General features: G+C 45.2%; 1 protein-coding gene across 2 annotated transcripts in view; it reads right to left on the reverse strand.

Annotated features, from left to right (window-relative positions):
- LOC147684183 (cytochrome P450 2J2-like) overlaps window positions 1–12,958 on the reverse strand; it is a 326,697-nt gene that overhangs the window by 40,178 nt on the left and 273,561 nt on the right. For both annotated transcript variants that reach the window (XM_086944596.1, XM_086944597.1), the window contains exon 7: window positions 12,728–12,915. In XM_086944596.1, the coding sequence (XP_086800722.1) occupies window positions 12,728–12,915 (188 nt within the window). The remainder of the gene's footprint in view (window positions 1–12,727; window positions 12,916–12,958) is intronic.

Raw genomic sequence — 12,958 nt, forward strand, 5'->3', positions numbered from 1 at the left:
CCACACTTAGTAATGTGTGCATTCTCATTCATGGGTCACTGGCCTCCTTCGCACATGCCTGGTTGTCACCTACCTTCACATTCCGCTGGTGTGTGGCTGATGTGCCATGAAGTTGATGGCTCATGTACATGGCTAGCCAGGTTGCCACATTAAGTTGTGCTGTCGTGTCTGGTGGGTGGGCATGTTGTTTGGCATGTTGTACGTGAGTTTGTAATGTGTGCATTCCCAGAGTTGTGAGTTGCATGAATGTGGAGTTGAGGTGTGTGATGTGTTCAGTTGGTACGTACCAATGAGCAGAGCATTTTCATAGGTGCCATCCTGGAAGCGCTGGTTGATGATGGACTGTCGGAAGATGTATGAATCATGCACACTGCCTGGGTAGTTGGCGACGACATTGGTGAATAGTCCCTGATGGTCCACTATTGCCTGCACATTGATGGAATGTGTGTCCTTTCTGTTGCAGTCATTGTGTACAGTGTCTGTAGGGGGCACAAGTAGGACATGTGTGCAGTCAATTGTCCCTAACACGTGTGGAAATCCGGCATAGAATCCTTGCTTGGTCTCCAGCTGCTCCTGCGCAGTGTGGGGAAGTATAAGTACTGGGGTACCAAGCTGATGATGGCATGCAGGACAGGTTTGAGGAACTTGGATAGGGCTGGCTGTGAGACTCCTCCGACTCTGGCGGTTATTGGTTGGAATTTTTCCAGAGGCCGACAGGTGCAGCATGCAAGCAGCTTTGTCTGCGGAGGGATGCTGGTTTCCCGCTGTGTTGGTACCGTCGGCCTTTGGAATATGATGTTCAGGATGCGGAGGATGGTTGTCCTTTTGAGCCTGTAGTGGGCAATGACATACTCTGGTGTTAAGTCTGTGAGGCTGGGGTGTTTCCTGAAGGTCTGCTGCCTTTGTCTGCGCTGCCTCTATAGTGGTCCGGGGAGTGGCGGGGGTGGTCTGGCTGGCCTGGTGGTCGTGGTGGCGGTGGGTGTTGTGGCCCTGTTGGGGCTCCGAGCTGCATGATGAGTAGCTCCATGTCATCTGTTGTTCTTCAGGTGTGGCTGTGGGCTGGGCTCCCTTTTCTGGTGCAGGTTGTCATCCGGCTTTGCATCAGGTGTGAACAGGTGTTAATTTCTTGCTGCTAACACGCCTTATCACCTGTTTAAGGATCTTATCACTGATGTGGCTGGTCGTTGAGCATTTTGAGGTGTGGTGTTGACGCGGCTTTTTGCTCGGGAACGTCTACTCTGCATCTCATTAGCTATAGTTGCTGGGCTCGTCTGTGGCAATGTATTTTGCGGCTGCTATCGTAGGTTAACTGGTGGTATCAGCTGTTAACACCAGCTTGTGAATGTAGCGATAAATTTAGCGCGACTTTGGCTGCGATAAAGTGCCAATAAAGTGCCAATAACTCGGCGATAGTTCCTTGAGAATATACCCCAATATTTCTGTAAGCCAATATTTTTTGTAAAGATATAGTGATAAAATTGTGCTAGAACCAGTTTGTTGAGCCGAAGTATAGTACAATTAGTGGCACCAGAACCACAGTTGTAAATGCCATCCTGTACTGCAGGTACTTGTGTCACGCTCCAGGAAAGGATCCTGGGTGTATGAATCCCCTGATGTGGTCGATCATCGCATGAGTGGAAACTTGATGTGGTATAAACCCATTTCTCTTCCAGGGGATACTCATCAAAGTAATAAACACTGAATAATCCCTGCCCATGTGCGGGACCCCGGAGCATATACAACAATACATGTGTATATTTAGAACCACAAGTACATAGTACTATCAAAACATACATATATACATGTAAAAAAACATATACCAATGCAGCCTATTCTATATCCAATAGGCTAAGAAGCCAAAATTACACGTATTTCTATTGTGTGATAATAAATATCACATACAAATACTGCAATAGAGAACATACACTGCCCTAGTGTTCCACAACAACCTTTTATTGTCAGAAAAGAAAACAGGTAATAGCAGGCAATTAGCCCAGAGGCTGCATAGATAAATAACATCACTGTATAGAAAAAACTGCCACCTTGCCTTAAAGGCATCCAGGAACCTTGACACCTTGCCTTTAAGACCTCCAGGAGCCCCCTGCTCCCATCATGCACCACAGGTGATAGTTAGGTCAGTTCTTTTTTCCGGCTCCTTCTGTGAGGATCCTGGAGCTTGAGCTCGTCCGTTTTTGGCTTTTCCAGTCAGAAATTGTTTTCTAACAACTTTATTCGATGTTTTCTGCTGCTAGGATTGTTTTCCAGTATTTTCTGACAACTTAACAGTTATTTTTTGGACAAAAATGACAGCTTTATTCTACAGTTACCTTCCTGTGGGAAGAAGATGGCTAAATCTGATCCTCACTCTGTGTGCATTGTGTGCTTGCCATCCTCACACAACCCAGAGGTTTGTTATCATTGTCAATAATTTTCAAAAGGAACTCTGCAAGACAGGGAGAAGATCAGGCTTCTTGCCTCGTTGGAGAGGGGAAAACACCATAAAAGTGGCCTATGGAGTAATCCTACTTCTAAGAAGCCCTCCTCTCAGGAAAAACAGAAGAAGCGGCGAAGAGCTGCCTCTCCAGGCTCCAAAAGTAAGAAAATTCCTGAGTGCTCGCCGTCGGAGTCGAGATCGGTGTCGGAACAACAGGTGTGAGACTCCTCTATGCTGAGGGACAGATCGCCGATGGCACGACAAAAAGTAAAGCAACCTCAAGGCATACTACTTCGGGCTCGAAGTATGGTTACGACAGACCTAAGTCATCGTCGAAGCCTCCGTCGATGGCAAGACATCGGTTGACGTCGAGGTCTCCACCTCCTTCCCAAAGGTCGGCATCGAGAGGATCGATGACAAGATCACCCTATCGGACTCACAGGTGGTCGACGTCGAGGGCACGTTTACCGTTGAAGAAGTCGATGTCAAAGACGCCGCAGGTACACTGACGGTCGATGTTGAGAACACCTTCACAGTCAACGTCGAATAGACTGACGTCGATAGCACCACCGCAAAGGCATGAATCCTTAAGTGAATATTCGCAGCAGCGGTCGACGTAGATGGTGGCACATTCCGTGTCATCATCGAGACATAGATCGATGTCGAGGGAGAGAAATCCTTCCATTTTTGCTGGGCACGTACCAGAGAAGCCTAGATCGGCGTTGAGAACCCTGCGCTAGTCAAGAGGATAATCTTCATCACCTGGCATCACCATTATCCAGGTTACGCCAGAGGGCTCTCCGACTCCCAGAGAAAAGTCTCCTTTGATTCATATGTCACCAAGATGGCTGGAAAGCTTAAGGCACTGGAAAGTTCGTTCCAGGTCTTCTGCTGGACCTCCTCCTGCAGAATCATTGAGACCCTCTCCTCACAGGTCTCTGAGACGATCTAGATCTCCATCACAAAGGGGTTCACATTCAAGAGGGTGCTCAAGATCTCACCGTTCTCCTACTCCAATGAGGAGACCGAGGTCTCCATCAACAACCTCCTCTTCCAGGTCTTCCTTTAGGTAGTATTCACCAACCCTATAATCTACACCGCCATCCAGGGTTTCCCCAATTGACGCTATCAGGACTTTCAATGAAGTGGTCTGCAGGGGTGCTAGCAAGTCAAACATTAATATGACTGCACCACCAGTTTCAACCTCTGTCATATTTGAAACCCTGCATCATAGGTCTTCGGCCAGACCTCCTTGGTCCCAGGTCTGCTAGAGACATCAATGCAGACTTTCCTGACTCTGGCCACGGTGGGCTCGGCTCCCACTCGGATCTTGAAGAAGTATAAGGCCCCAGACCAAGACCCGTTGTTTCTTCGTGCCAACCCACTTCCACACTCCATCATAGTGGAGGTGGCCAGAAAAGCATATTCCGCTACTTCCGCCTCCTCTGTTCCTCCAGAAAAAGACAGTAAAAATATGGATTCCTTGGGGAAAAGAATGTGCAATACCTCTGCGTCAGTCATGAAAGTGGCTAGTGCTTCCGCCCTGCTGGGTCGGCACGACAGATCACTGTGGGACTCAATGGCAAGGTTCACGGACAAGCTACCAAAAGAGGACCAACGAGATTTCCAAAAAATCCTGCAAGAGGGTGGATTGGTGGCAAATCAAGTAATCAGTGCCGCTGCTGACACAGCAGATTTAGCGGCCCACGAACATTCCCATGGCATTTGCTTGAGACATTCAGCATCGCTTCATCTTACGGGTCTCAAAGCTGATGCACAGAGGAAGATTGTCAACCTTCCCTTCAATGGCTCTTCTCTGTTCAGGTCCCACGCGGATGACTAGATGTCCAAGATGAAAACTGAACTGGACACTCTGAAGGCTGTTGGTTTGGAAAAGCAGAAAGAATTCCAACAAAGGTTTCATCCCTATGATCGGTGTTCCTTTCAGCAGAGGGTTAAAACCACTCACTGGACCACACAAAACCAAAGTCAGATGCAATCAAGGGCTCACTGCCAACAAAGGAGACCTGGACGAGGGAGGGGAATGCAGAAACAGCAGTCAGTTGTGCCTAAACCACCAACAAAACAATAAGGTGTGGCTTCCTCTATGCCCATTGACCACTCCAGTAGGGGGAAGTGTTTCTTTACATCTGGAGGAGTGGAAAAAGATAACTAAGGACAAGTGGGTCATCAATATTGTGCAGAATGGGTATCTGCTCAGATTCAAATCTCCACCTCCATCAATCCCTCGGCGATAGAAATCTCTCCACGACCACCATTTGTTACAAGCGAAGGTGAAAATTCTTCTACAGAAAGGCGCCATAGAAAAAGTTCCAATTCCACAAAGGAAACAGGGAATTTATTCTCGCTATTTCCTCATGCAAAAAAGAGGCCCCACCACAGAATACAGACCAATACTGGATTTGAGACTGCTGAAGAAGTTCATTCGCAAAGAATTTTTTTTAATGTTGGCACTGCATCAAATATTCCTATAACTTTATCAAGGGGACTGGATGTGCTCTATCAATTTGCAGGACGCATACTTCCATGTTTTAGTGTCTAAGAAACAGCGCACATTTATATGGTTTCGGGTTTCATTCCAGCATTACCAATTCACGGTGCTCCAGTTCGGGCTCAAATAAGTCCCTCGAACATTCTCAAAATGCATGGCTGTGGTGGCAGCTTTTCTCCGCAAGCAGAGGATATTCATATATCCCTACCTGGACGACTGACTCATGAAGAGCTCATCCCCTGCCCTGCTTCCGACTAATCTCTCGTACTGTGCTCAGCTACTAAACCGGTTGGGCCTTCATGTCAACTTCAAGAAATCGATCTTCAATCCAACATAGCAGATCCACTACCTGGATGCCTCCCTGGATACTGAAAAAGCAAACGTGTGTCCTTCGGAGGAGAGGTTATCCTCAAACCACGAGAAATATTTGAAACTCCTTCACAAGCAACGTCCCACAGTCCGACAGGTGTCATCTCTTCTGGGCTCAATGGCGTCATGCATTTTCATCATACCAAATGCAAGGTTAAATATGCGTCCTTTACAACAATGTCTGGAAGACCATTGGATGCAGGTATCAGATCTCTGGGAAGATCATGTGATTCTCCATTAATCAGCCAGGGATTCCATCAGATGGTGGATGAAGCGATCCCACTTGATGAAGGGAGTTCCTTTTCACCTGGAGCCTCCTACTTAAACGATAGTCACGGATGCCTCACTCTAAGGATGGGGTGCTCATATGGGTCCTCTGCAACTTCAAGGTCTGTGGTCAGAAACAGAATGAGGTTACCACATCAACCTCTTAGAGCTGAGGCGGTGCATCTAGCTCTCAAATCACTGTACCCTTCGCTCCAGTCTCGGTCCATTCTGATTCAAACGGACAATTCAACGACGATGTATTACTTGAACAAACAGGGTGGTACCCGATCGAGACATCTTTCCATAGAGTCTCAGACCATCTGGAACTGGCTTCTAGCATGAGACCTATCGATTGTGGCCATTCATCTCCCAAGGACTCTCAACTCCCAGGTGGATACCCTAAGCCGAAACATCATCGAAGCTCAAGACTGGGTGCCCAACAACGAAGTCATTCAAAACATCTTTCAAAACTAGGGTGTGCCAGACATCGACCTGTTTGCAGACACGATAAACACAAAATGCCCCGTCTTCGCATCCAAGTTTTCCTAACCAGGCTCTCAAGGGAATGCCCTTTTGATAGAATAGCCTCAGACATTACTGTGTGCCTTTCAACTGATTCTGTTGATTTCCACAGTAATCAACAGGTTCTACAGGACCAACACCAGATTGATCATGATAGCCCCAGAATGGCCTCGTCAGTGGTAGTATCCAGACCTTCTTCAGCTATTGGAAGTGCCACACAGGAGGTTGCCATGCCGTCCGGATCAGGGAAGGTTTTTCACCCCAATCTCTCATTCCTACAGTTGATGGCATGGCTCATGAAGTCCTTCAGTATGGACATCTGCAGTTGACTTCAGAATGCATGGACATTCCCAAAGAAGCAAGGAGACCTTCCACTAGGAAATCGTATGTCTTCAAGTGGAAGCATTTTTACCTATGGTGTGTGAACAATGGACATGATCCCGTCCGGGGTCAAGAACAGGTGATTTTACCATATTTGCTGCATTTGGTCAAATCTGGTCTCCAGTTCTCCTCTATTAAAGTCCATCTTGCAGCTATCACAGCATATAGAAAGTCCCCAACTCAGATTTACTTTTTCAAAATTCCTGTGGTCAAAGATTTCCTTGAGCAGTTTAGAAAAGTTTACCCTCCAATCAGGTCTCCTTCTCCTCCATGGGAGCTTAACATTGTTTGAACAAAGTTGATGGGGGCTCCTTTCGGACCTATTTATTGAGCTTTTTTACAGCATTTGACATGGAAAGCCGCTTTTCTAGTGGCAATTACATTTGCTCGCAGAGTGAGTGAGATCCAGACGCTGTGTTGTAAAGAGCCCTACAGTGTGTTTCATGCTAACAGAGTGGTTCTAAGAACACATCAGAGTATTTTTTACCTAAAGTAGTCTCGGCTTTCCATATTAATCAGGCAATCACACTACCTACATTCTTCCCGAATCCTTCACATCCTTCAGAAAGGTCCCTCCATTCTCTGGACCTCAAGAGGGTTCTGAAATTATTTAGACAAAACAAAGGAACTAAGAAAATAAGACAGTCTGTTTATTAACTATGGTTCCATAAACACCGGCTCTGCAGCTTCCAAAAGATCTATCTCTAGGTGGATAGTGATTTGCATATCCTTGTCATACCAACTGGCCAACAAAACCCTCCCAGGCAAACCTAAGGCCCATTCTACTATGGGAAAAGCCTCCACCATGGCTCTCCTTAGGAATGTGCCCATTGTAGAGATTTGTAAAGCTGCTACATGTCGATCAGTTCACACTTTCACTCGTCATTACTGTTTGGATCATGTGGTGTCAGACCTTATGTCAAAACTGCACCCATGTGGTTAAGGCGCTGAATTCTTTAGTGGTGCAAGAAGGAGACGAACCGCATGATCCCAGCGGGTGAGGCATCTTTGAGAGATACCGACGGATGCGGTTCATCTCCTTCTGGCTCCACTCAAGAATTCAGCACCTCATTTAATTTATGGTAGCAACTTGATAGGTGGTCTCATGCCACATGATCCCAGCGGAACTCCAGGATGATTCGTCCCCTTTGTATTTCCAACTTCATTGATTGAACCTTGACTTATTGAGTGATTCTTATCCGTCAGACTACGACCGTGGTCGGGTTCCCCCATTCCCTGTCCTGAGGAAGACCCGCAGCTGAGGAGTCTACTTACCCTTTGGCAATATGGTCGAAATGTCGACAATCCCCCCAGGGGCCTACACCCAACATTCACTCCCACCACCACTGCCATCAGAGATTAAGTCTCACCCTACAGATTAAAAAGTGATATTGCAAATGTAATTAGAGGTAGGCCCGTCATTGTAGGGGTACCGGCTCTATCAGTAATACTTTGGTTGGATCCCTCCTTTTGAAATATGTTAACTTTGTACTGTGCAAATATCCTTTGATGCCCTCTTACCTTTCCTTTGCTATCTCACACATGAGCACTTATTTCTCACTTTTTTCTCCTGCTTTGGAAATAACCTTGCAACATACTATGTCCCACGTATGTTCTCCATGTTTTGGATATTTATATATATATATATATATATATATATATATATATATATATATATATATATATATATATATATATATATATATATATATATATATATATATATATATATATATATTTGCAATCTAATTGATTTCTGGTGAGCGTTTAATTGCTTGTTGAATGTGCTTATATTTCGAAATCTTGTGCTAGATGGAAAAATTCCATAAATATACTTACTAATTGAAGTATATTCAGGTGTGCCAGGGACCAACTGTTTTCCTTACTGATTGATACCCAGGTCCTTTGACACTTAAAAGGGTTACCCCATTTTCTATAATGGTAACTTTCTGAAAGTGCAATTTTCAAAATTGTAGTTTAAAATCCGACATTACCATTAAGGAGAATTTTTCATTTCAGTTTCATAGATTCCAAACATGAAATGCTTACCTGGTCCCAATCAAAGGTTAACTCTTATTAAATGTAATAATGCTATCCTAAGTGTCAGGTAGGACTCACAGTATTGAAAAATGAATTTAGGAGTTTTTCACTACCAGGACATGTAAAACTTGAATTCAGATGTCCAACTTTTTAAATACAATGTGCCCTGCCCTATGACTACCTAGGGCCTATCTTAGGGATGACATATCCAATAAAGGGGGAGTTTAAGGCTTGCAAGGGGGTTATATTGCCTAGTCGAATGGACAGTTGAAAACTGCATTCAGGCCTTATTGTCAGACCTGGGACATGTTTTACTGGGCTACTTAAGTGGGTAGCACATTAAGTTCTGCAGGCCCACAAGTAGCATTTAATTTACAGACCCTGGGGATATGGCATACCACTCTACAAGGAAATTATAAATAAATGAAATAAGCTAATCAGGTATAAACCAAGGTGACCATTTTTAGGGTGAGTAAGCACAAGCACTTCAGCACTGGTAAAGTGCACAGAGTCTTAAGCCAACAAAACCGAATATCAGCGGAAAAAATGGAGATAAGTAGGCAAAAGGTTTTGGGGAGGGCCACCCTAAGGCTGACAGGTTTAACAGAGCCTGATTTAGCATTGGCGAATCTTCCAGCTTCTGAAGGTCGTCTAAATCCTCCACGATAGTGTTATGCACTAGTGTTAATGTTGTTATGGTGGTTTCCTGGCTACAGGTTTGTGGTTTCTGGAACCCTGAGTGAATTGAAGTAAGGGTCTCAGTTTGATGGGATGCCATTGCCAGCCAGGGGTTGTTACTACATATCAAATACACTTTCTTGAAACTATTTTTGATCCTGTCTTTATTGAACATAGTATTCAGGTAGTGAAGGAATATACACAGTGTGAGAATGTGGATTATATTTGGAGGGGGTGTGACTCCTCACCAAGTAATAATGTCACAATTACATAGCAGGTCTCGTTAGGTCCCAATAATTTAAATCTGATCTCAACCCTTGGGGTAGCTATAGTTCTGAACAAACAGGCTTCCCTTAGGAGAAATGCATACAGCATTTATTGGTACCAAAACAGTTAAAAAGTACAACACAACACAATAAAACATTCTCACTGCAATTCATAAAAATAGAGTAACATTTAATGAACAAATAGACACCAAAATGACAAGAGTCTGATGTAGGGAACTAAAGATAAGATTTGTATAAGTTTTCCATGACAATTGCACTTGAAAGTACAAAGTGCCACCCATGGTTTTCTGGTTGCGCTGACTGGGTCCAAGTCAAAAGTTAAGTCCGACCGTGAGCTGCTGCTGGTTGGATACAGGGACCAGGTTTGTCTGGTGGAAAGTTTACTTTCCCACTAAGACATTTTCTGAAGAAAAGTGTCAGTCAGTGGGTCGGGCGGCAAGCTGAATCCGAAAGAGGGCTGGACAATGGCTGCCTTTTAATGCACATGTCATCTGTGTGAGCCTCGGCTCGGGCTGGAAACTTGGTGGTGTCGACGGCAGGAAAGCTCTGAGCTGAAGAAATCTAGAATCTGTGCCCAGGAACATCTCTTCAGTGGTCGGATGCTGTTCATTGACAACTTCAGTGAAATCAATCTATGTTTGAACTTAGAAACTTTTCTCGAAGTAGAAATCTGTTGTAAATTCATACTTAGCTTTCTATGACTTCTTAGCTTCCTTAGTCCTTTCTCTGTGTTTCTGTCTTCTTACATAGCTGTATTCTATCTGTGGTGTTGGGGATTCTATTACTGGCGGTTGGTCTGGTCAGCTGTGGGGTAACTCTGCTCTGTGTCTTAACTTGTCTTAACTTATTCTTAATAACTTAATAAATACAACCCAACTACTAGAAGACGTGTCCTGCTGCATACTTAATTCTATGTACAACATTTGGCGACGAGGATGGGATAGTTCATATGTGTTGTTTGTAGGGGGAAATATGTGTTGTAAATTCATACTTAGCTTTCTATGACTTCTTAGCTTCCTTAGTCCTTTCTCTGTGTTTCTGTCTTCTTACATAGCTGTATTCTATCTGTGGTGTTGGGGATTCTATTACTGGCGGTTGGTCTGGTCAGCTGTGGGGTAACTCTGCTCTGTGTCTTAACTTGTCTTAACTTATTCTTAATAACTTAATAAATACAACCCAACTACTAGAAGACGTGTCCTGCTGCATACTTAATTCTATGTACAACAAAATCCTTTTAGTGGGGGAAGCCCGTGGACTGAATCCGAAAGTTGATTCTGCATCAGCGGCTTTGGACCCCGGTTCCAGTCTTTGCTGCTTCTGTGGAGGTAAAGTTCTGAAAAGGTTTCTTCTAAGTGTCGAATTTTGCAGGTTTTGAGGGTCAGATGAGTACACCCTCACACCAGCTGAGAGTCCATGATCTCGTGGGCACCACTTGTAGGTTATAACTCACTTTCCTAGAAGCCACCAGCGTGGTCTACGAGAAACCCCCTGCAAACTGGTTCTGAAACAGGTTTCCTCCCCAATTGTATTGGTGCCATCCTGACTACCTGGACAACGGGAAGGAAATGTCCAGTTGTGAGTTACATCTGCCTGTGACATCCCCATGACCATCCTGTCCGGGGGAAGACACACCTGTTCCCACCCAAGGCTGAACTGTTCCCTTTCCTTGTAGCCATTCACACCTCCTTTTCGGGGAACAGCAGGCTGCCAGGTGAAATTTGGGGATTAACTCTGAAAAGGCAACCAAAGGCTTAAGGCAGACAAATAGTGACGCTTAAAAGTCACTATATCTGAAATAGACAACATTTATTGTTGGCATTAAGCTGGATTTTGTTTAACTATTAGAAATAATTGCTTACAGTATTTTCTCTGCTAGCCTTTTTCAGTGTAATAAAGTAACCCAGTATTTTCTATAGCACACCCAGCCTTGCTACAGTGAAAACAGGGTTGGAACCTTTTTCCCTGTAAGGATATGTAAAAACATTCTATACATATGTCCTACAGGCTGGTAAGGCCTTCTTTAAGGAGGACTTGCTACTATTTAAAAGGAAGGTTTAGACCTGTTAAAAATGTGATTTCAAAATGTTGACATGGCAGTTTTAGAACTGCCCAGCTAGGCTTGTGTGGCAGGCCTAGGGTCATTTTGCAGATGGTCAATTTAGTGGTGGCAGAATAAGTGCTGCAGTCCACTAGTGACATTTAACTTGCAGGCACTGGGTACACAGGTACCATATGCTAGGGACATTTATGTAAGTTAAATGTGCCAATCAGGATTTGAACCAAATCAACAATTTGTAATGGATTAGAGCACATGCACTGGGGCCTAGTTGGCAGGCTCCCAGTGCACAGAGTTAAAAAAAAAACAACAGCATCATCCCAAAATAAGGGCCTTATTAGGATGGAGGATTTTCCGCATCCTCCGGGCCGGCGGAAGCCACCGCCGGCCCTGAGGATGCGTAAAATCCTCTGCGGACCCACCAAAGACCCACCGCCACATTAGGATGGCTGGTGGGTCCTGGTTTCCGTCCGCAGCTTTTCCGCCGTGGTTGGCTTACAACCGCGGCGGAAAAGCTCTAATATGGTGACGGTGTCTCTCAGACACCGTCAGCCAGATTAGGATGGGCACTGAAACATGCTTTTCCGCTGCGGCTTTTCCGCCGTGGAAAAGCATGTGTAACTTCACTGCGGGGGCCCGTTGCGGGCCCCCTAGGTGAAGGGGGGTGGGGGGTCCACATTGGGGGTACCTATGGTACCCCCCTGCATTTGTTTTCAGAAAGCGGCAGGCACCGCGCGGTGCCTGCCACTTTCTACATACAAATGCAATGCGTGCATTTTTAACATTGCTGCGGGTGCAGCTTGAAGCCGCACCCGCCACAATGTTAAAAATAGAGGATGTGACTGCCAGGGTGGCGGTCACATCCTAATTGCACAGGAGGGAACTCCGCAGCCCATGCGGAGGTTCCCTCCTACTCTATGGTGGCGGACGGACTCAGGTCCGTCCGCCATCATAATGTGCCCCTAAATGTGGGGTGATCATGCAAAAAGAAGCATTTTGTTACACACTGATATACTGCCCTCAGAATTGAGCAGCTCCTCCATAAACCTGAAGTACCATAACACCCTACTGTTGTGAATGAATAATCTTTCATCAAAACGTTAATAAATTATGCAGGGCAAAGGCATGACTGAGTGAAGGGGAAGTAACCTACCAGACATCTCAAGGACACACGTAATTACCTTTCCAAGATGAAAGCCCTGGATAGTGGTGTCCTTCACACAATGATGTGGTAGGGCGAGAGGGACAACACAGCTATAGCGCAGTATCTCATGGACCACAGCATTGGTGTATGGCAGCTTCATGCGGTGTTCATATTGGATGGTTTCTGCAGGTTCAAGGACATCATCAAGCTCCCTCTGGACTTTCTCTGGGGAGAGATGCACAATAGTTACTAGTGGAAGAGGCCTGAG

Source organism: Lissotriton vulgaris, chromosome 11 (assembly GCF_964263255.1).
Source record: "Lissotriton vulgaris chromosome 11, aLisVul1.2, whole genome shotgun sequence".
NCBI lineage: Eukaryota > Metazoa > Chordata > Amphibia > Caudata > Salamandridae > Lissotriton > Lissotriton vulgaris.